The sequence below is a fragment of the Aegilops tauschii genome, chromosome 1, assembly GCF_002575655.3.
Source record: "Aegilops tauschii subsp. strangulata cultivar AL8/78 chromosome 1, Aet v6.0, whole genome shotgun sequence".
NCBI classification, from domain to species: domain Eukaryota; kingdom Viridiplantae; phylum Streptophyta; class Magnoliopsida; order Poales; family Poaceae; genus Aegilops; species Aegilops tauschii.
The window spans coordinates 506,418,975-506,436,462 of record NC_053035.3 but is presented as its reverse complement, the minus strand read 5'-3'; the positions used below and the strand labels follow the sequence as shown (position 1 = coordinate 506,436,462).

General features: G+C 45.1%; 2 protein-coding genes across 4 annotated transcripts; one reads left to right on the top strand and one right to left on the bottom strand.

Annotated features, from left to right (window-relative positions):
* The first annotated feature begins 5,827 nt into the window (after positions 1-5,827).
* Positions 5,828-7,286, top strand: LOC109766825 (reticulon-like protein B12). The gene is made up of 3 exons (XM_020325591.4): positions 5,828-6,090; positions 6,232-6,621; positions 6,757-7,286. Exons 1-3 carry the CDS (start codon positions 6,054-6,056, stop codon positions 6,927-6,929), a joined length of 600 nt encoding a protein of 199 aa, XP_020181180.1. The 5' UTR covers positions 5,828-6,053; the 3' UTR covers positions 6,930-7,286.
* Positions 7,287-7,441: 155 nt separating this feature from the next.
* On the bottom strand, positions 7,442-16,914 carry LOC109766824 (protein argonaute 4B). 3 transcript variants are annotated; one of them, XM_020325590.4, is made up of 23 exons: positions 16,552-16,914; positions 14,135-14,411; positions 13,792-13,997; positions 13,463-13,687; positions 13,238-13,374; positions 13,038-13,135; positions 12,854-12,951; positions 12,156-12,315; positions 11,959-12,075; positions 11,737-11,844; positions 11,580-11,642; positions 11,389-11,502; positions 11,147-11,312; positions 10,935-11,047; positions 10,697-10,834; positions 9,106-9,233; positions 8,910-8,975; positions 8,754-8,817; positions 8,509-8,620; positions 8,324-8,397; positions 8,124-8,218; positions 7,955-7,986; positions 7,442-7,856 (listed from the first exon to the last, which is right to left on the bottom strand). In XM_020325590.4, the coding sequence occupies exons 2-23, from the start codon at positions 14,408-14,410 to the stop codon at positions 7,678-7,680; spliced, it is 2,769 nt and encodes a 922-aa protein (XP_020181179.1). In that variant the 5' UTR covers position 14,411; positions 16,552-16,914; the 3' UTR covers positions 7,442-7,677. The 3 variants fall into 3 exon arrangements, with proteins under 3 accessions (XP_020181179.1, XP_020181178.1, XP_045086071.1); XM_020325589.3 differs by having other exon boundaries at positions 16,548-16,789; XM_045230136.2 differs by lacking the exon at positions 16,552-16,914 and adding an exon at positions 15,472-15,597.
* Between the last annotated feature and the right edge of the window lie 574 nt (positions 16,915-17,488).

Here is a 17,488-nt window from a genome sequence, read left to right as displayed (position 1 = left end):
CTAGGCCATTTTTTCTGGCATTATCAAGCATGATAGCCAAAGCATCAGCCGCTAAGTCAAAATTAAGAGGTGACAGGGAATCCCCCTGCCTCATCCCTTTATGAGTAGGGAAATACTTTCCTAAGTTTTCATTCACCTTCACACAAACTTTCCCTCCTCTGATTGTTTCCATCACCCAATCTATCCACTTGTCTGGGAAACCTTTCATTTTAAGCATTTGGAAGAGAAAGGACCATTTTATTTTATCGTAAGCTTTTTCAAAATCTATTTTCAAAAGCAAAGCCCCTTGTTTCTTCTTTTTTATGCTATTCAAGGCTTCATGCAAAATCAAGACCCCCTCCATAATATATCTGCCCTTGACAAAAGCATTTTGTACAGGGGAAATAACATCTGCTGCCACCATATTCAATCTGTTCATCAGAACTTTAGTAATAATTTTGAAACAGACATTTAACAAGCAAATAGGCCTGAAATTTTGTATTTTAGCAGCATCTTTGCTTTTTGGGACTAAAGTAATAATCCCATAATTCAACCTACTAATATCAACTTTTTTGTTTGCAAAATCGTCTAGTAAGGACTTAAGATCATGTTTGATCAACTCCCAGTAATGTTGAAAAAATTCAGCTGTAAATCCATCAGGGCCAGGTGACTTATTATGGGCCATATTAAACACCACATTCTTAATTTCCTCCAGAGAGAACTCATTGATCAGTATATCTCTATACTGTTCCTGAATCATTTTTGGATTTTCAATATTTAGAGAAGTTGTAGAATTTTCACGATGACCAAACAAGTTTTTATAAAAACTTGTTATATATTCTACCAGATGTTTGTCTCCTTCAATCACCCCTTCCTAATGATGTTAAAATGATAGTGCCCAGGAGAGCCAGGTTTATTCTTTTCACTGGATTTTCTAATGATGTTAAAATCACCCCCTATCAGAATGGGGTTTATACTGGTTTGGAAAATTCTAGAAAGCTCAGCCAGAAATTTAGCATTCCTCTCTAGTTGGGCATCTCCATAAATCACCACTAAGTCCCAAATGAACCTAGTTTTTAGATCTTGCACTGTCATTTTAATATGGTAGTCTCCTTCACTTTGTGAGATCACATCTAGAGTGGTGTAATTCACCCCTAACAAGAGTCCACCAGATTTCCCCCTAGCAGGAGTGAAATGCCAGTGAAAGTCTCTGCCAGCACATATTTTCTGTAGATCATTTCTAGAAAACTCATGTCTCATGGTCTCTTGCAAGCCCAGGAAATCTACTTTCATGTCCATTATCATTTCCCTAAGAAACCTCCTTTTAATGTCTCCCCCAAAACCTCTCATATTCCAAAAAATGCCTCTCATTTTTTTGTTTCTTTTTCTTAGCAGAAAGTTCTAACATTTTAACAGCAAAGGCAGTTTTTACCCGAGAACCTCTGGTGGTTTTCTCCTTTTTTCTCTCTTTTTTTGATGAGAAAAGTTATCTAACTATTTCCCAGTCCTCGTCATCTTTTCTATCCCCCTCCTCATCTCCCTGATCAAGTAAATCTTCCAGGGTATGCTCCCCAGTGTCAATGATCTCGTTTTCCTCAAGCAGCACATTTGTTTCTGCTTTTTATTCAAGTCAGACAGCCACAAGTCAATTCTAGCCTGCTCTACATTTTTTATCAATTCCAAATTATGTTTAATCACCTCAGCATTTTTTCCTAGTGTGACCCCTACCCCCTCAGCAACCTTTTGCAGGAGACTGTTAGATTTAGGAAAGCTTCCAATACAAGGTAACTCACCATAGTTATCTTTCTTTGCTGCCCTTTCCTTGGCCAGTTCTGTGATGTTACGATCTTCTTTTCCCTTTAATCTAGTGCATCTTCTCAGCTCCTCTTCTTCATCTTTCAATACATCCTCCCCTTTCCTAGCTTTTTTAATCTTAGTCTCAAAAGAGTGTGTGTCTTGACTAGCTGTGTAATCCACTGGATCCACATATCCCAGTCCAATGGCCTGATCTATCAATTCTTGCTCTGTCATTTCTCCCCCCCTCTTCCTGTTTGTCCTCCACTCTCATATCTTCATCAATGGCTTCTACCTCTTCCTCTTCATTGCCGCTTTTATCTCCAGATTGTGACCCTTTCACCTCATCACCTCCTTTCAGATTGATCTGGAGTAGCTCATGCTGTCTTTTAACCTCTTTCTCAAGGGTTTTCCTAATAAACTCCATTTCTTTCCCTTTTTTCTCTTCTAGCATAAGTTGTGCAGTCTGCCTAGCAGCCAGCTCCTCTGCTTTCTGCAGCCTGATCATCAGACTCTCTTCCCTCTCTTGCAATTCTGTAACTGCAACTGTCTCCTTGCTTTTTTGTAGACTTCATCAGTCTGACAGATTTCACTAGGCTTCAGAACCACCTGCTCATATTGTTTCAGACCCAAATCCCCCAAGTTCATGCTCTGTTTTCCAGTGCCCACTTGTTTGCTTCTTTTTTGCATGTCATTCTCTCTTTGTGACTCAAAACTCTCAAGATCCAGATATTCAAACATCTTTCTTTTGTTCCCCTCATCAAACTTGTACCACCCCTATTCAGCAACCGAGTCAAACTCAAAGTTTATGTCATATAGCAACAGGTCTTTAGTAGTTATCTCAGTCCCTGCTGGAATTTTGTGCATGTCTCTCACACCAACCTTCACCCTGATTTCTTCCTGGGAGTGTATGTGCTCCACATCAACCTCCACCACTGGCCCTAAAGCAGATCCAATCTCACACACCCTTAGATAGTGTCTCAAAGTGTCAGGCACCCCCCACATCTTTATCCATACTGAGTGAAGCTTTCCCTTGGCTTTATCATCTGGGCTCCAGAAATCAACCTCCACCATTGCTCATGTCCCCAACAAAGTGAATTTTCCAAAGTTCTTAAGCTCCACCAATTTGGTTTTGCTAGGGAATCTCATCAGAAAGGTTTTTGGACTCTAAAATTTAGCTCTCCAGGTCCACCCCCATTCAAACATCTTGGCAAATCCATATGCAACTATAGTTTCATTCAACTGCCCAGACTGTACAGTGACAAGTGCCATTGGGTTTATATGCTCAGTAGCAACAATGTCTTTGGTGTGTTGAACCAAAAGACATCCCAATCTTCTAGCTCCATATCCCACATACTTGGCTACAGGTTTAGCTTGCTTCAGAATTGTACATTCTTCAGTACTGTGTGATGCTCTCTGACACACCACACAAAACACCTTGTTTTTGCAGTCACTCTTGAGGTGCCCCTTCTCTTTGCACTTGACACAAAAAAGATCTTTGTTGTTGCTCCCTATTTCCTTCTTCTTTGGGGCCTCTTTTCCTCCCTCATCCTTTGTTTGCCCTTGCATCTTCAATATTTCCTGCTTAGGCATGTTAGACAGCAAATATTGGTATTGTTGTGCCATTTGCTCCTGTGGCAAGAAACCAAACTGCCCAGCCCCATCCCAACAGGCACCAGCTGCGGGAAATTAGGGTTGTTCACCATGGGAAATCCACCTGCCATCTGCATCTGTCCCCCTTGCATACCCATTTGCTAGATATTGGGATTGGCAACTGCAAAGTTGCTACCAGGTCCCAAATCTCCATTCCCAATCTAAGCTCTCTCTTGCTGTCCCCCCCCCCCTCTGCCTGAGCCAAATGATCCTCCCTTGCCATTCAGATCTCTCCCACTCCCCATCGAAGTTCCTTCTCCTCCAGAACCACTGCTATTAGTTCCAGACCCCCCCTGTAATTTCCATCTCTGTTTCTCCAATCAAAACCTTCCTGATCTCTCCCATCTTGCCTGTTAAATCCTCTCTCAGAATTATCAGGTTTGTTGTAATAGTTACCTCTCCCCCCAAAGCATGTGCCTCGCCCAGGCCTTGGCCGCCAACTCTCCTATCTGTTGGCCATGGTCTCAGCTCCTCCCCAGTCCTTCTCTTCTTCTTCAGATCTGGTTTCTCTGCTCGCCGCCGTCTTGGGTGTAGGGTTTGGAGGGTGGAGGAAGTCTGGTTCTGGTATAGAAGGTGGGATGCCTCCTTTATATATCCCTCCCCCCTCTACACTCCTCCCTGGGCCCCCCAGCCCGTCCACCTTATTGGGCCAAAAGCCCAGAAGGCTTTTTCCTCCCAAACCCCCCTGCATCCAATTATCTCCTCCGTTGTCTTCTCTTTTTCCTTGTGCAGAAATCTGACTTTCTTCTCCCCTTTGGATTTCATCAGCTTCTTCCTCAAGGCTAAAATTTTCAGGGATGCTCACTTTTGACAACTTGCCATCTTTGTTGTCACTCCCTTAGATTTCGTCCCCCCCCCACCAAACTAAGATCTGCTACTTTTTTGATTGGATTAGGCTCATCCATCTCAATATCACTCAAATATTCAGGGAATCTCGCATAATCCCATATTATTGGATTTTTAGGTTTCATCTTAATTAGAGGCATATCTATCTTTTTACAATGGTATTCACCCCAGCTAGGAGAATCAATATGAGTAAAACTACCCTCACATTTGGTCTGAATCATATCAAATTCCTTCTTATCAATATCAACCTCATTTTTCAGAAGCAAGCTCTGAACATATTGATTCATCCTTTTTTTCATTTCCCTATTTACTCGCCTGATTCGGCTTTGTATATCAATTGCATGAAGATGCTCTCTATTATCATAGGTAATAGAAGCATATGGAGAAAAGGGGCAACAATCCTCACCTGAATTATCATCCTCGTTAGAATCGGTACCTGAATCTTCGTTAGCCAACCTCCAGAAGCGGTTGTTGGCTAACGAAGCCTTCAGGCATCGTTTCCGGCGAGGCGTGCCGAGCGGCGTGGAGTCGGGGTTGGTGCAAGGCGCGCGGAACGGCGCGGCATCCGCGGCTCCTCCTGCGGTGGCTGCTCCACCGGGTCGTCGCAGATCACGATCGGCGCCATGGCCGAGCCTGGGGCAGGGAGGGCCAGGACCCCTTCGCGAGATCTGAGAGCTAATCCCCTCATGGCGGGGGCTAGTTGCGCCGTCTCGAAGGAGGTGAACTCCACCCACTTCCTCGCCACGGCCCTTTCCGGCGAATCCGGCCAGAGCAGCACCTGGAGCGGGTGCTTGCGTCCACCCCTTCCGAACAGCGACCTCTCCTCCGCCACGGTCAGCCGCTCGAAGATTGCCTCCGCCTCCGCATACATCTCCCTTTTGCTTGTATACCACGAGCCGATCTCCCTCAGCCGAGCACGCAGGAACATGTCCCAGCCAGCAAACTTCCTCAACTTCTCTTCACTGATCTCCACCATCGCCGCCGCGGTCGTCGCCAGAGAGGGAGGTGGGTGTGGTTGTTGGAAGAGAAGGATAGAACTGGATCGGAGCGGACTCACCATAAGTATTGCCCGCAATTAATCTCCCACCAGCCGCAATTCCTCTCCCACCAGCCGCAATTTCTCCCTCGCCGGCGCCCCCGCCCTGGATCTCCTCCTCGACGCGCGCAACGTAACAAGGGAACCCGATTGTGGTTCCAGGGGCCAACACGAGCCCCCTCATGTACCGCCTGTCCACCGTACATCCTCGCTCGTCGACGAGGTCGATCGTCGACCAAGCACGATCACCCCGCGGTGCAGCTGTAGAGCCGCCGTCTTGAGATTGGCGGCGAACCACGCCGGCCACCGTCGTGGGGCGGGTTCGCTCTCCGCGTCGGCTTCGCCAAGGAGATGTGTCGGACGCGTCATCTGTAGCGCCGCTTCCTCAAAGTGTATACTAGTAGTACAACAATACAACCAACTTGTTACAAGTGCCTTGATAATAACTAGTATACAAATGCTACCACTAGATTGTAGGTGAGGAGTTTTTATTTATTTTTTGAAATAAGTGGGGAGTTGTTTGACAGGCAGGAATGATGATAGTGGTAGGTGGACACTGAGTCGGGTCCAGGTGGACGGACCAACTCATTTCTGGTTTCTTTCTTTCTTTTCTTTCTTTCCAGCGAAAAATTGCAATTTGCAGCAGCATTTGGGAAAGTGAAGTGCACGTCTCCCTCCTTTGATCATTCATTCATCAAACAAATTCCAATCCAGCAAGTACCAAACCCTCTCTCGCGGCCAATCCATGGATCGCCGCCGCCAGCACCACGCCGGAGAATTCGGTCGGTAACCTCCTCGTCTCTCTCTCTCTCTCTCTCTCTCTCTCTCTCTCTCTCTCTCTCTCTCTCTCTCTCTGTATCATCAGCTAGCAAGCAACCGCAGACCTGAATGAATGAATCAACCAATGGATCCATCATTCGCAGTGACGGACGTGGTGCTGTGGCGGCGAGGCCGGGCGGAGCTGAGCGCGCTGCTGCTGGCGGCCGCCGTCGCCTCCTGGATCCTCTTCCACGGAGCCTCGGGTTACACGGCCGTCTCGCTGGCCGCCGACGTGCTCCTCCTGCTGCTGGCGGTGCTGTACGCGTGGTCCAGGGCCGCGCGCCTCCTCGGCCGCCCCGCCCCGCCCATCCCCGACCTGCAGCCGGCGGCCGACGAGCTCGCCGCGCTGATTCATTCGTGCCTCGCCGACCTCGCCTCCGCCTTCCGCCGCGTCGCGCAGGGCCAGCCCGGCTCCGGCCAGGTGTTCCTCTGCCTCGCCGCCGCCGCCCTGCTGGGCCGCCTCGCGCGCGACCTCCCCACCCTGTGCTACGCAGGCAGGCACCTTGCCTTTGCTCTGCTTTCTTTCTTGTCTTTGTGAATAATACGTACACTAGTTTGTTGAGACGCCATGGTTGGGTTGGGTTGGGTTGGGTTCTGATGGAGTGTTTGATTTGATTTTGTGGTGGCAGTTGTGGTGGGCGCTCTGACGATCCCGGCGGTGTACGAGAGATTGAGCATGGAGCGATACATGAGGATGGCATCTCTCAACATGTACAGATACGAGGTCTTGTACCAGAGCCTCTCCCTCACCTGCTACCTCAGCACCAGGGACTACCTCATCGAGCTGCTCAAGGAAGCATGATCAATTCATGCTTTTCTTTTCTCTTCTTCTCTTCCATTTTTGATGGACGATTGTGTTTGGGCTTTTTCTTTTTCTAGTGTGCCTGCTTCTGCTTCTGCTTAGATTGAGATTGATCGAGTCGAGTTGATTTGGTAGCTGCTGCTTACGGCTGTTGGCGTTCGAGTGTGCTCCTAGCACTCCTAGATATATATAGAATGAATGAATGAATGAATGAAAATTGGTTGTGAGATTGCACAAAAACATTTTGTCTCTGTCTGTGCTGTCATGTGATGAACCTGGCTGGAGATTATCCATGATACATACTGAAGCCATACATAATTTGGTTGGCGCTAATGAATGTATGCAGTTTGATGGATTGTTTCGTTTGTTTGCTTACTTAAGTTGTGATTGAGATTGATGTATCTCTCTATGTACCAAGTTGCCAACCGATTCTTCCATCTGCAACAAATTCACATCCACTTAACTTGATTATCCACTCCACCCAAGTCGTCTAGGTCTAGCTAGCCAGCACATCATCCAAGGTTAAGCTAGATTCAGGTTGCTTGGTTCAACGACGCCAACACAAACACAAACGATCCATGGGAACGTTCCCAGCGCGACACCAACGCAACAGACCGACCCACTTACTTGTTCATTCTACGGGCACCCATACAGCTAGAGTTCAAGGTGCCATCTAGATAAGATAGATAGGTTTTATACAGACACACGGTTCAACCTCCACTGACAGACAGCGGAGAGCAGCATCAGATCAGCAGAAGAACATGGAGCTCCTCACTTTCTCGTGCAGCCGAGGCAGCTCCGGCACCGGGGCGCTGCCCACCGACGTGTGGCCCCCTCCCTGGCTCGATGACGTGTCCGACATGTCGTCAAACTTCATGAAGGTGCCCACCTGCGCCGCCGCCAGATGCGCGTACGCTATCGGAGCAGCTGCCAAAACAAGACACACAACAGCATAAGCAACTCCTCACATGCATTGCCAAACACAAACAGCGGCGAGCATGGATCGAGTGAGTCTTCAAACATACCTACTGATATCGCTGTCGTGCTCCTCTGGTACCTGAAATAAAGAAACGCCGACAGGTTCAGACACAACAAGAATGACCCAAGCCTAGACCGGTAGTAACATCATATATATATATATATATATATATATATATATATATATATATATATATATATAGGCTGTCCACGTACACGTAGGAGAGCGAGTGCACAAACTCCTGGAGCTCATCCCCACTGAAGCCGATCTCATCATGCAGAACATGGTAATGCGTTGGCCTCGACGTCCCCTGCCACACAAAGAAACCCTAATTAGCCCCCACCTGAACGAACATGGTAGTGCTACATTGCGCTAGGAAGCAAAAACAGAGCAGAAAGCAGAGTTTACTACTCACAATCATCCCAGCATGCGCGCACATGTAGAAGTCAAAGTTCTTGGGATGGCACACTTGTTTATCCACCACAGTGCCTACACAATATGACATGGACACTTGCTGTTACAATCTACCGTTTCACACAAGAAAACTGCATGCAAACCCACGTATAAAAAGCAGTGGACTTCGGAAAGACATTTGTTTACCAGGAGGAACATTTTCTGGCGAGTTGGTCTGGAAAAACCTGGTGTGATGGTTTTTCTGAGCAACTATGACTGTGAACTTGGGCTCCCACTTGTCATCAAGGCACTTGCATGCCTGCATTGCATTGGTTGGTTAACAGGAGATCAAATGAGTGACACTGTCCAGCTCCAGTACGGGATAATTACTTGTACATAGGTTACAAGTATTGTTCTAACAAGAACATGTTGGGATCAAGTAAATATACTACCTCAATGATCTGCTCAAGCTCGATGTTTATGACCTGAGTAAACTGGCTTTCGCTCACTCCATCCCTGAAAGTAGCATCAGTTATGTCCATTTTCAGTAGAGGAACTACAAAAATTTACTGCTATTAGCAAATACTAGTAGTTTCACAATTTGGTACCTGAAAATGATGACTTGGTCTGGCTTCCGCTTCCCAGAGCTAGTGTAGAAGTCAATAAGAGATTCCCTGGAAATCCACAGTGCAACGGTTTCATTCCATTCCATGAGGAAAAGCGTGCAACAAAGCACAACATACATACTACAAGGACACCCACGCACAGTTTGGACAATGAACTGGACTCAAGATTGACGCGTACCGAATAAGGCCATCATCTTCAGTTCCCCGTGGTTTGAACAAGGAGGCCATCATCTCCTGTTTGGGTGACTGAGTGTGTACTGTTGCTCTGTATTTAGAGATGAGAGGCCACTCACGAGAACTCACCACCTAAACAAAATCCAAAAGCCATAGTTAGTTACAAGCAGTCAGAACAGCAACACTTTGAAGATAAGTAATATCCAGCACCAACAGTAGCATAAATTTGTGGCTGGCGCCAGTCACATTCCAATAGCTTAGCGGTCTGCAAGCTTCCAGTCAGTGTTCTAGAACATGATATGCAATTCTAAGATGGATGAACACAATATGCAATCAGTGCTCAAGGACTAATGTGGGCCCAACCTACTGGCCAATATATGTACTTGTTTGTATTCAAAACTGATTGATGACATTTATTATCTAAAAAAATGTAAAATTGATCAATGACAGCCTGTTGTTTATTAGAATGTATCTGAACTGTGGGATTACTCATAGCTCATTTTCCATATCTCAATTTCTAGGGCTATATTTCATCTATGTGGTATATACAACAACGAACACTACTTGAAGGAAACTGCAAACTGATTTGTCGACAGTTAATATAAGAGAGAAGACGATATTAAAACCCTGAATTGTGAGCAAAGTTTAAGAAACAACCCCGAACTACAGAACCATCTACTGTACAACCTCAAAACTTCCAAAACCAGACAAAAATCAACAGTCTCCGGTCAAACTGGTTTCATCCCTGTTTTGAGTGGTTTTGACTTTTGATCAGTCAAAAGCCTGGTCAGCATCCCAGTCACCCTGCCACATCACTTTTGACCGAAAAATTGAAGTGCCCAGAAAAATTTGAAAAAACTCTAAAAAAATGAACACTACTATGATATTCAATCTGGGGAAATTTGAGGACTACTCCCTCCGTCCCAAAATAAGTGACTCAACTTTGTACTAACTTTGTACTAAAGCTAGTACAAAGTTAAGTCACTTATTTTGGGACGGAGGGAGTATTTGTCAAACAGATAAAAATATTAGAAGGAACCTTTTGGGTCAAAAATATTTGGCCAAAAAATGAAAGTTTCCAGAAACTTTTGAAAAAAATCTCAATCATGAACACTACTATGATATTCAATCTGGGGAAGTCTGAAAACATTTTGCCAAACAGATAAATAACTAGAAGGAAAATACACAATCAGGACCATTTTGGGTCAAAATTTGGCCAAAAAATGGAAGTTTCCAGAAAGAACAGTTACATCACTTTTGGCCAAAAAATACTGTGAACTGATTTGTTGACAGTTGAAAAAAAAGTTAGTCAGCAGGTTAAATTGGGTTACATGAGATTATCAGCGATTTTTTTCTATCACATGGCCATAAGGAACAGTTACATCATGCATTCATGGTTTGAGGGGCCTAGTTTTGACAGGACAAAGCCAACCATGCGCTATATCTTCCACACAAGATAGCATAAAGAAACCTTGCAGAATTGTGAGCAGATAGCAACGACAATTCGGGATCCTATCTTCATGTTGAAGATCTAAGACATCATCATCTACAGAGCTACTATTCATCAGAGTGTAAAAAATACATATCCCGCTTACCGCAGCAATGGAAGGCCTGTCGGATTGGCCAGGTTGACCATGCGAGACATCCATGCCCAGGATGATAGTGGGCACCTTCCCCACAATGGGTATTGCACGGGCTGCTTCAATTTGAAGCAGTGTGTTGAGTCCACCGAGCTGGGGTGGAAAGACGAAAGCAACAAGCCTTAGCATACAGACAGTAGTCAAAATAAATACAGTTATAAGAAAGAAACCAGGGTCGGTCACGTCAACAAACCTTGGCATTTATCTTGAGCAGCAGATTACTCAAGTACTGGTCATTGACTCTTTGCGGAGCTAGACACTGGGTGACTATGCCGAAATCAGCAAGACACTTCTTCTTCCAAGGACCTGCAGCAGATTCAAGCAGATATATATTACATACTATTCTCCAACAGTTAATCATGCTTATGGGGAAGGGTAACACAACCAAAAAGAAGATGAACCAACCATAAACTTCGCAGTTCTTCCTCTCAGGGAGGAGGCACAAAAGGAACAAGGGTGCTCCAGGTAGCTTGGCCTTTATCTGGGCAAACATCTCCTCCACTCTTCGTGCCACCGGAGCTCGTCTCAGTGATGGGCTCTCTTCGATTACAGTATGGGGGTCCTCATATTCCTGCAAACAAATGAAGTTCAGCAGCAGAAAAGAAGAAAAACCAAAGAGAAAATGTTGTAGATAAGTGGGAACATACGAGTCCCATTCCAGTCGCGACCCTTTTAAGGTCTTGGACAAGACCGCGAAGATCACAGCGTGCAGAGAAGTTGACGACAGACCACCTCTTGACGGAGCTGGTCCTAATCAGCTTCTGAAACAAAAGAAGAATCAACAAACAGAAGGAACATTGATAGAAAGACATGTTAGAAAGAGAGAGAAAATGTCGACCTTCCTCGCAATATTCCAGCGCCCGTTGCGTGCAAAGAACTCTTCACCGTTACCAGCTTTCAGCTACATGATAGAACGCTTGATTAGATACATTTTCTGAAAAACATCGAGCTTTCATTTGGAAGATACTAAGCTTGGAGAATTATCACTGGCTAACCTTGGGAGCAGGCAGGACCCTCCCTTCAATCTGAGTGAAATTTTGCGCAATTTGAATGCCACATGCCTTCAGCATGGGGTCAGCATCATAGTTGCTACGCTTAAGTGCCTTGCATATAAAATAGGTTAGAATGAACTGTCAGTTGATTGCCAAATCAGTAAAAGAAGCAAGTTATATATATGTGGTTGCATCATGCAAGCTAAAATCTAGATGATCACTCACATCATTAAGTGTTGACATTCTTTCGTGAGGCTTCTGTCTTGACTTCTCAACAAGCGAAGTCCTCTGCATAGTTGACAGAGCCTTCGTGTATCTTTGAAGAGGAACTAGTGTGCAAAGCTGGTCGCACAAAAAGTTCCCATCAGTACTTGAGAAGAAATTTCAGAAGGGTGTAAAAACAGCAAAACAGTGAAACGAACCTCCACGGGGAAATACGTCGGACGCTTTGGCCTCCCAGCATTGATACAGGGAAGATTGCCAGAATAGCGCAGTTCTATTCCTCTGTTCTTCACAAAGTAATCATAGACAGTGATCTCAACAGTTTCAGTGGTGTCCCCGTTCCTCCGCCTCAACGGGAACCTAGTTAAACATGCAAATCACAAAGCAATGAATAAATAGCAGCAAAATGCATAACATAGAACAAGCTAGAAACAACAACAGGACACCTTTCTAAGGGATACTATAAATTACTGCAGTGATGATTATTGTGATCACAAAAAGTAATGCTCTAGCTAGCTCTAAAAAGAGTTGTATACATTTTATCCTTCACTACAAGATCTTGTGTATATCAAAAATATACTTTGTGTTCATACTTGGCAGTAACTTTGTAAATAGGAATTAATGCTCTATATGATGATGAAGGTTTACTCTCTAGCTAGCTCCAAAGTCCAAACAGAGGTATATTTTCGATCCTTCACCAGGAGATCTTGTATAAATCAAAACTACGTTTCCTGCACATAATTACAGGCACTAACTCTGTAAACAGGAATTGATAATGCTGCTGATACTGTGGTCACAACAGATATTGTATATCTGATGGAGATGATTGACTCTCTAGCTAGCTCTGCTCTAAACAGAGTTGTATAAAATGAATAAAGCAGTAAGGGGGAACTCTCACATCTGTTCGTTGCAATTTCTCTCACTCAACCCAACAATCTTGAACTCTGAATTTGCAGGAGTGGTTTTTATCCTCAAGTTCTTGAGAGCACGCTTGGCCTGTTAGTCAAGCAGGCAAATTAGATATGGTTGCACGCCTGACTGTTCACAAAATTATCATCAAGAACACAAGAGATGCAACTTACCTTCTGCCAGTCGATTTTGTCAGGGTGGTCAACCTTCTGGTTAGCAAGAAGAAAGTCAATGACAGGACCAGGTTTAACTATCATGGTGGTTGAAACATCTGCAGGTTAAAAGAATTTTGACATGCAAATGTTAGATCGGATGCAGCCCTCGCAACATGAACGGTGGAGTTTATACAAGAATACTGTGGTGAGATGCATACCAATGTTTAGGGAGAGTCCACTCTGTGTACCACGGAAGCTTGAGTGAAATCCCCGGCACCCCATCACACCACCGCCCAAGTCAACGAAACTGCTAGGGTTGTTGTGGAAGAACGACTGGCGAACTAGAAGGCAGCCCCTGTGGATCATCAGAAAACATAAACCGCAGTCACGAGGCAGCTTAAGCACGGAGGAACACTTGGGGAGGCATAGGAGTAGATACATACTGTTTTGCAGAATGTTGCCTCAGTATGATGTCAAGAACTCGTAGAGCCTCGAGGGAGTGCTCTGATTCCTGACCTCTGATGGCGTGCCCAATTGCAGCCATAGGAATTGTTGCCGCAAAGTTGAGCTCCACCTTGAAGGTCTTGGCCTGGTAGGGTCTCCTCACCCTCTTCTGGTCACCACCTCCAGGACTACCGTTATTACCACCAGGGCTCCCAGCAGCAGTCCTAGAACCAAGTAAGAACCAAGTTATACCCTGTACTGAACACCGAGCATGGTACTCGATAGAAACAGATAGCATGCAAGCAGGTCACGAAGGAGCAGAACTCACTTTCCACTACCGATGTCTTCCAATACCACAATGAATTCATTGTTGATCTGTGGAAGAGCCCCGATGGTAAAGAGGCTCTTTTCGCCATCATATGCAAAGTCCTTGTCTGCGAGCTCAGAATGGTAGGTGTGCTGCAGCTTATCAAGGACCTTTCTGCCAATGCCCTTGCTGTCGACTGGCGTATCATCCTCATACTTGAGATTAACCTACGCATCATCAAAGGATAACACAGCTACCAAGTCAGCATGGGGATATATAAATAAGCTTGTACTACTTGTGAATCCTAGTACTAGGATAGGTAGTAGTGAAACTAGCTAGGAAAGAAAGCAAGTATGCTTCTTACATAGTAGTGGTTGAAGAACTCCTCTGAAGGCTTGACAGAGACTTTGTAGTGGTTGGCAAGCAGCTGGATGGGCTGGCCCTTCTTTCCCAAGCCATTGGGAGGCCTGGCCATTATGTGCCTCCTAGGCTTTGCTGGCTTGCTTGGAGGTGGCGGTGGGGGCGGTTCGCTCTCACTAGCAGCAGCAGCATCTTCTGCGATGATGGGCACCACGTTGGGAGGCAGAGGGGGTGGTGGTGGCAACTCGTCAGCAGCAGGCTCTCCATCATGCGGGTCCATCCTAAGCAAGATCAAAAGAACAGCAATGATTAGTAAGTAGTAGTAGTACCAAGACAGGAAACAGAATTTGATTCCAGGATGACCAAACAAACGTCGCAAAAGAAATGGTCCAGCTATGAAGAACATTTACTATCTAGCTGCTTTTAACGGAGTTATATAGTACTCCCTCCGTTCCTAAATATTTGTCTTTTTAGAGATTTCAAATGGACTACCACATACGGATGTATACATATTTTAGAGTATAGATTCACTCATTTTGCTCCGTATCTAATCACTTGTTGAAATCTCTAGAAAGACAAATATTTAGGAACAGAGGGAGTACATGTTATCATTCACTAGGAGATCTTGTATTAATGAAAGGAAGGTGTGCATAATTAGGAGCAGTAACTTTGTAAAAGGAATCAATGATGATACTGATACTGTGATCACAAAAGTAATGCTGTGTATGATTAAAACAGAGGTATATTTTCTAGCTAGATCCAAACAGAGGTATATTTTCTATCCTTCACCAGGAGATATCGTATGAAACTATAAATCAAAATTATACGTCCTGCACATAATTACAGGCAGTAACTTTGTAAGCAGGAATTAACAATGATGCTGACACTGTGATCACAAAAGATATGTGTACATATTCCTGAATCCTATGATTTGTCAACCCCAAAAAATGCATCCCGAGACAGGCACTGAGAGGTGTGATGCCCAACTGGTAAGTAATTCGGAACAGAGGGAGTAGTATTTTGCTAGGAAAAGATGGAAGATATGTACAGAGAGCACAAAGATTCATGGCTAGGGAACAGAGAAAAGTAGACAAGATTGATGAAAGGACCTCTACATTTTGTTTGCAAGAAGAAACCCTAGCCAAAAACTAAAGAAGCTCATCCATCAAAGAAAACCCCCAAGATTGCAGTAGTATATATATTTTATACCTCAATCAAAAAAAGAAAAGAAAATTGGTGTGCATATTTTACAAGCAGTATAATACTGTAAGCGAAACAGAGGTTTCTGAATCCTATGACATGTGAGGCCCAAAAAATGCATCGTCAGAGAGAGAGACAGACAGGTGCATCAGTTGGTAGGTGTGATGCCCCTCCCTTCTGCTTGTCACATCACATCACGGACTAGACTGACTAGGTAGAGCATTTTCTTTTTAAATGCTGTGAAAAGGGAAGATGTATGCATAGTGCAGAGAGAGCAGAAAGATTGATGGCTAGGGAGGGAAAATCATGGAGAAAAGAAGAGGAAGGTTGATGAAAGGGCCTTTAGATTGATTGATTGAGCTCAAGAAGAATAGAATTAGAAAGAAAGAAGAAGCACTGAAAGCATTTTGTTCTGTTTGCAAGAAGAATCCTAGACAGAGAGAGAGAGAGAGAGAGAGAGAGAGAGAGAGAGAGAGAGAAACAAAACAAAAAAATCTCTCCTTATCCCTTGAGAAAGAGTATGCTCCCTTGAGAAAGAGTATGCTGAAGAAAGAAAACCCCAAAAAGTCAAGCAAGAAACACAGAAAAAAGTCAAGCAAGAAAACCCCAAAGCTGAAGTGAAGAAGCCGTGGCTAGGCATAATGGTGTGCTGTGCGGTGGGCACAAACGAATCTGTGGGTCTGTGTTGAAGAATGCACATCACAGTGGATATACATATACATACGTACATACTAGTAGAAAGAAAGAAAGAAGTCACTATAAGTGGTGGCAGTAAAAACAAGAGAGTGAGAAACGGGTCAAGAAAGAAAGAAAGGGAGAAGCAAATCTGGTATTGAAAAAATAAAAATAAAAAAGAATAGATTGGTGGAGGCAAGGAAGGAAGGAAGAATCCGTGCCTGCCGAGGGGACGAATCTGGCGCGGGAGAGAGGAGGGAAAACCCTAGCTAGGATTGCATTGCATTGCAGCCTGGCCGGATTGCGGGCGGATGAATCAAGGAATGAATGAATGAATGGGGATTTATTTGATTTGATTTGATTTATTATTACAAAGAAGGAAGGAAAAGGAAACAAGATTCATTATAAGGGGAAACCAGTATGTCCCCAAACCAACCCAACCCAACCCAACCCTAGGAAGGAAGGAAGGAAGGATGGATGGAAGGATGGATGGAAGGAAGGATGGATGGATGGATGGATGGATGGATGGAGGGAGTGATTACCTACCGGCGATGCGAGTTCCGTCGCGGCGGTCTTCTCCGGCGGGGGTGGGCCCCTCCCTCACTGTTCTGTTGTGTTCTTGATGAGATGAGATGAGAAGAGAAGAGAGGTAGAGTAGTAATGGAGGAGGAGCTCTGCTCTTCCCTTTCTTGGGAGGGGTGGGGTGTTGGGTTTGGGGTATGTGCCGGCGTGGGTACCCAGAGCAGAGCAAAGCAATGTGGACGGACGGCTAGGATGAGTCCTCGGCCTCGTCGCTGCCGTCATCCGTCCGTTGGTTCGGTTGCGTCCGCCGCGACTGCTGGCCGCGCCGGATGACCCGCCCCTTTCTGTCCACTCAACCCCCAACTGCCTTCTCTCAAAAAAAAAAAACCCAACTGCCTTCACCTCACCTCACACCTCCATGCAGATGCAGATGCAGTTGCCGTTGCGGTGCATGGCACACGGCCACGGTAGGACAGCCGCGTGGCATCTCCCCTCCATCCCAACCATGCCATGCATCTCCATTCCATCCCAATCACTACTAGTACATTCATAGTACAATCTATTTTCAAGCTCTTATATTAATTTGTTAATCAAAGACAACCTAAGCGGACCAGCTCTCAATGCTCGATACCTACATACAAAAAAGTATGTTGTGACTAATCCACATAATACATACATACATACATACTCCCTTCCCTTTCCCTTCCCTAGCGTAGGCGTAGCGCGTGCTCTACCGCGACTGCTGCCCGGATGCCCCACCCGCCAGTTGCCCGTTTCGGTCCGGTCAAAAGTGCAATGTGGATGCAGCGTCTAGGACCAGGACACCTCCTCCTGCTCCACCGCTCCACACTCCTATCCTCCCTATCCTATGTGTGCGATTCAGAGAATTTTATGGACGACTTACATTTTTAGGAATTCAAAGGACCGGCAGGAGATTAATCCACCAAATCATACGCTTCTC

Bases quoted from the DNA above. Each gene is read 5' to 3' on its own strand.
- LOC109766824 (XM_045230136.2), bottom strand. The intron at 12,952-13,037 runs GTAAGTTGCATC...CTTGACTAACAG, and splicing joins ACAAAATCGACTGGCAGAAG to GCCAAGCGTGCTCTCAAGAA. The intron at 8,621-8,753 runs GTAGTATATTTA...AATGCAATGCAG, and splicing joins AGCTTGAGCAGATCATTGAG to GCATGCAAGTGCCTTGATGA.
- LOC109766825 (XM_020325591.4), top strand. From the start codon at position 6,054: ATGGATCGCCGCCGCCAGCACCACGCCGGAGAATTCG. The intron at 6,091-6,231 runs GTCGGTAACCTC...CATCATTCGCAG, and splicing joins GCACCACGCCGGAGAATTCG to TGACGGACGTGGTGCTGTGG. The intron at 6,622-6,756 runs GCAGGCACCTTG...TTGTGGTGGCAG, and splicing joins CCCCACCCTGTGCTACGCAG to TTGTGGTGGGCGCTCTGACG.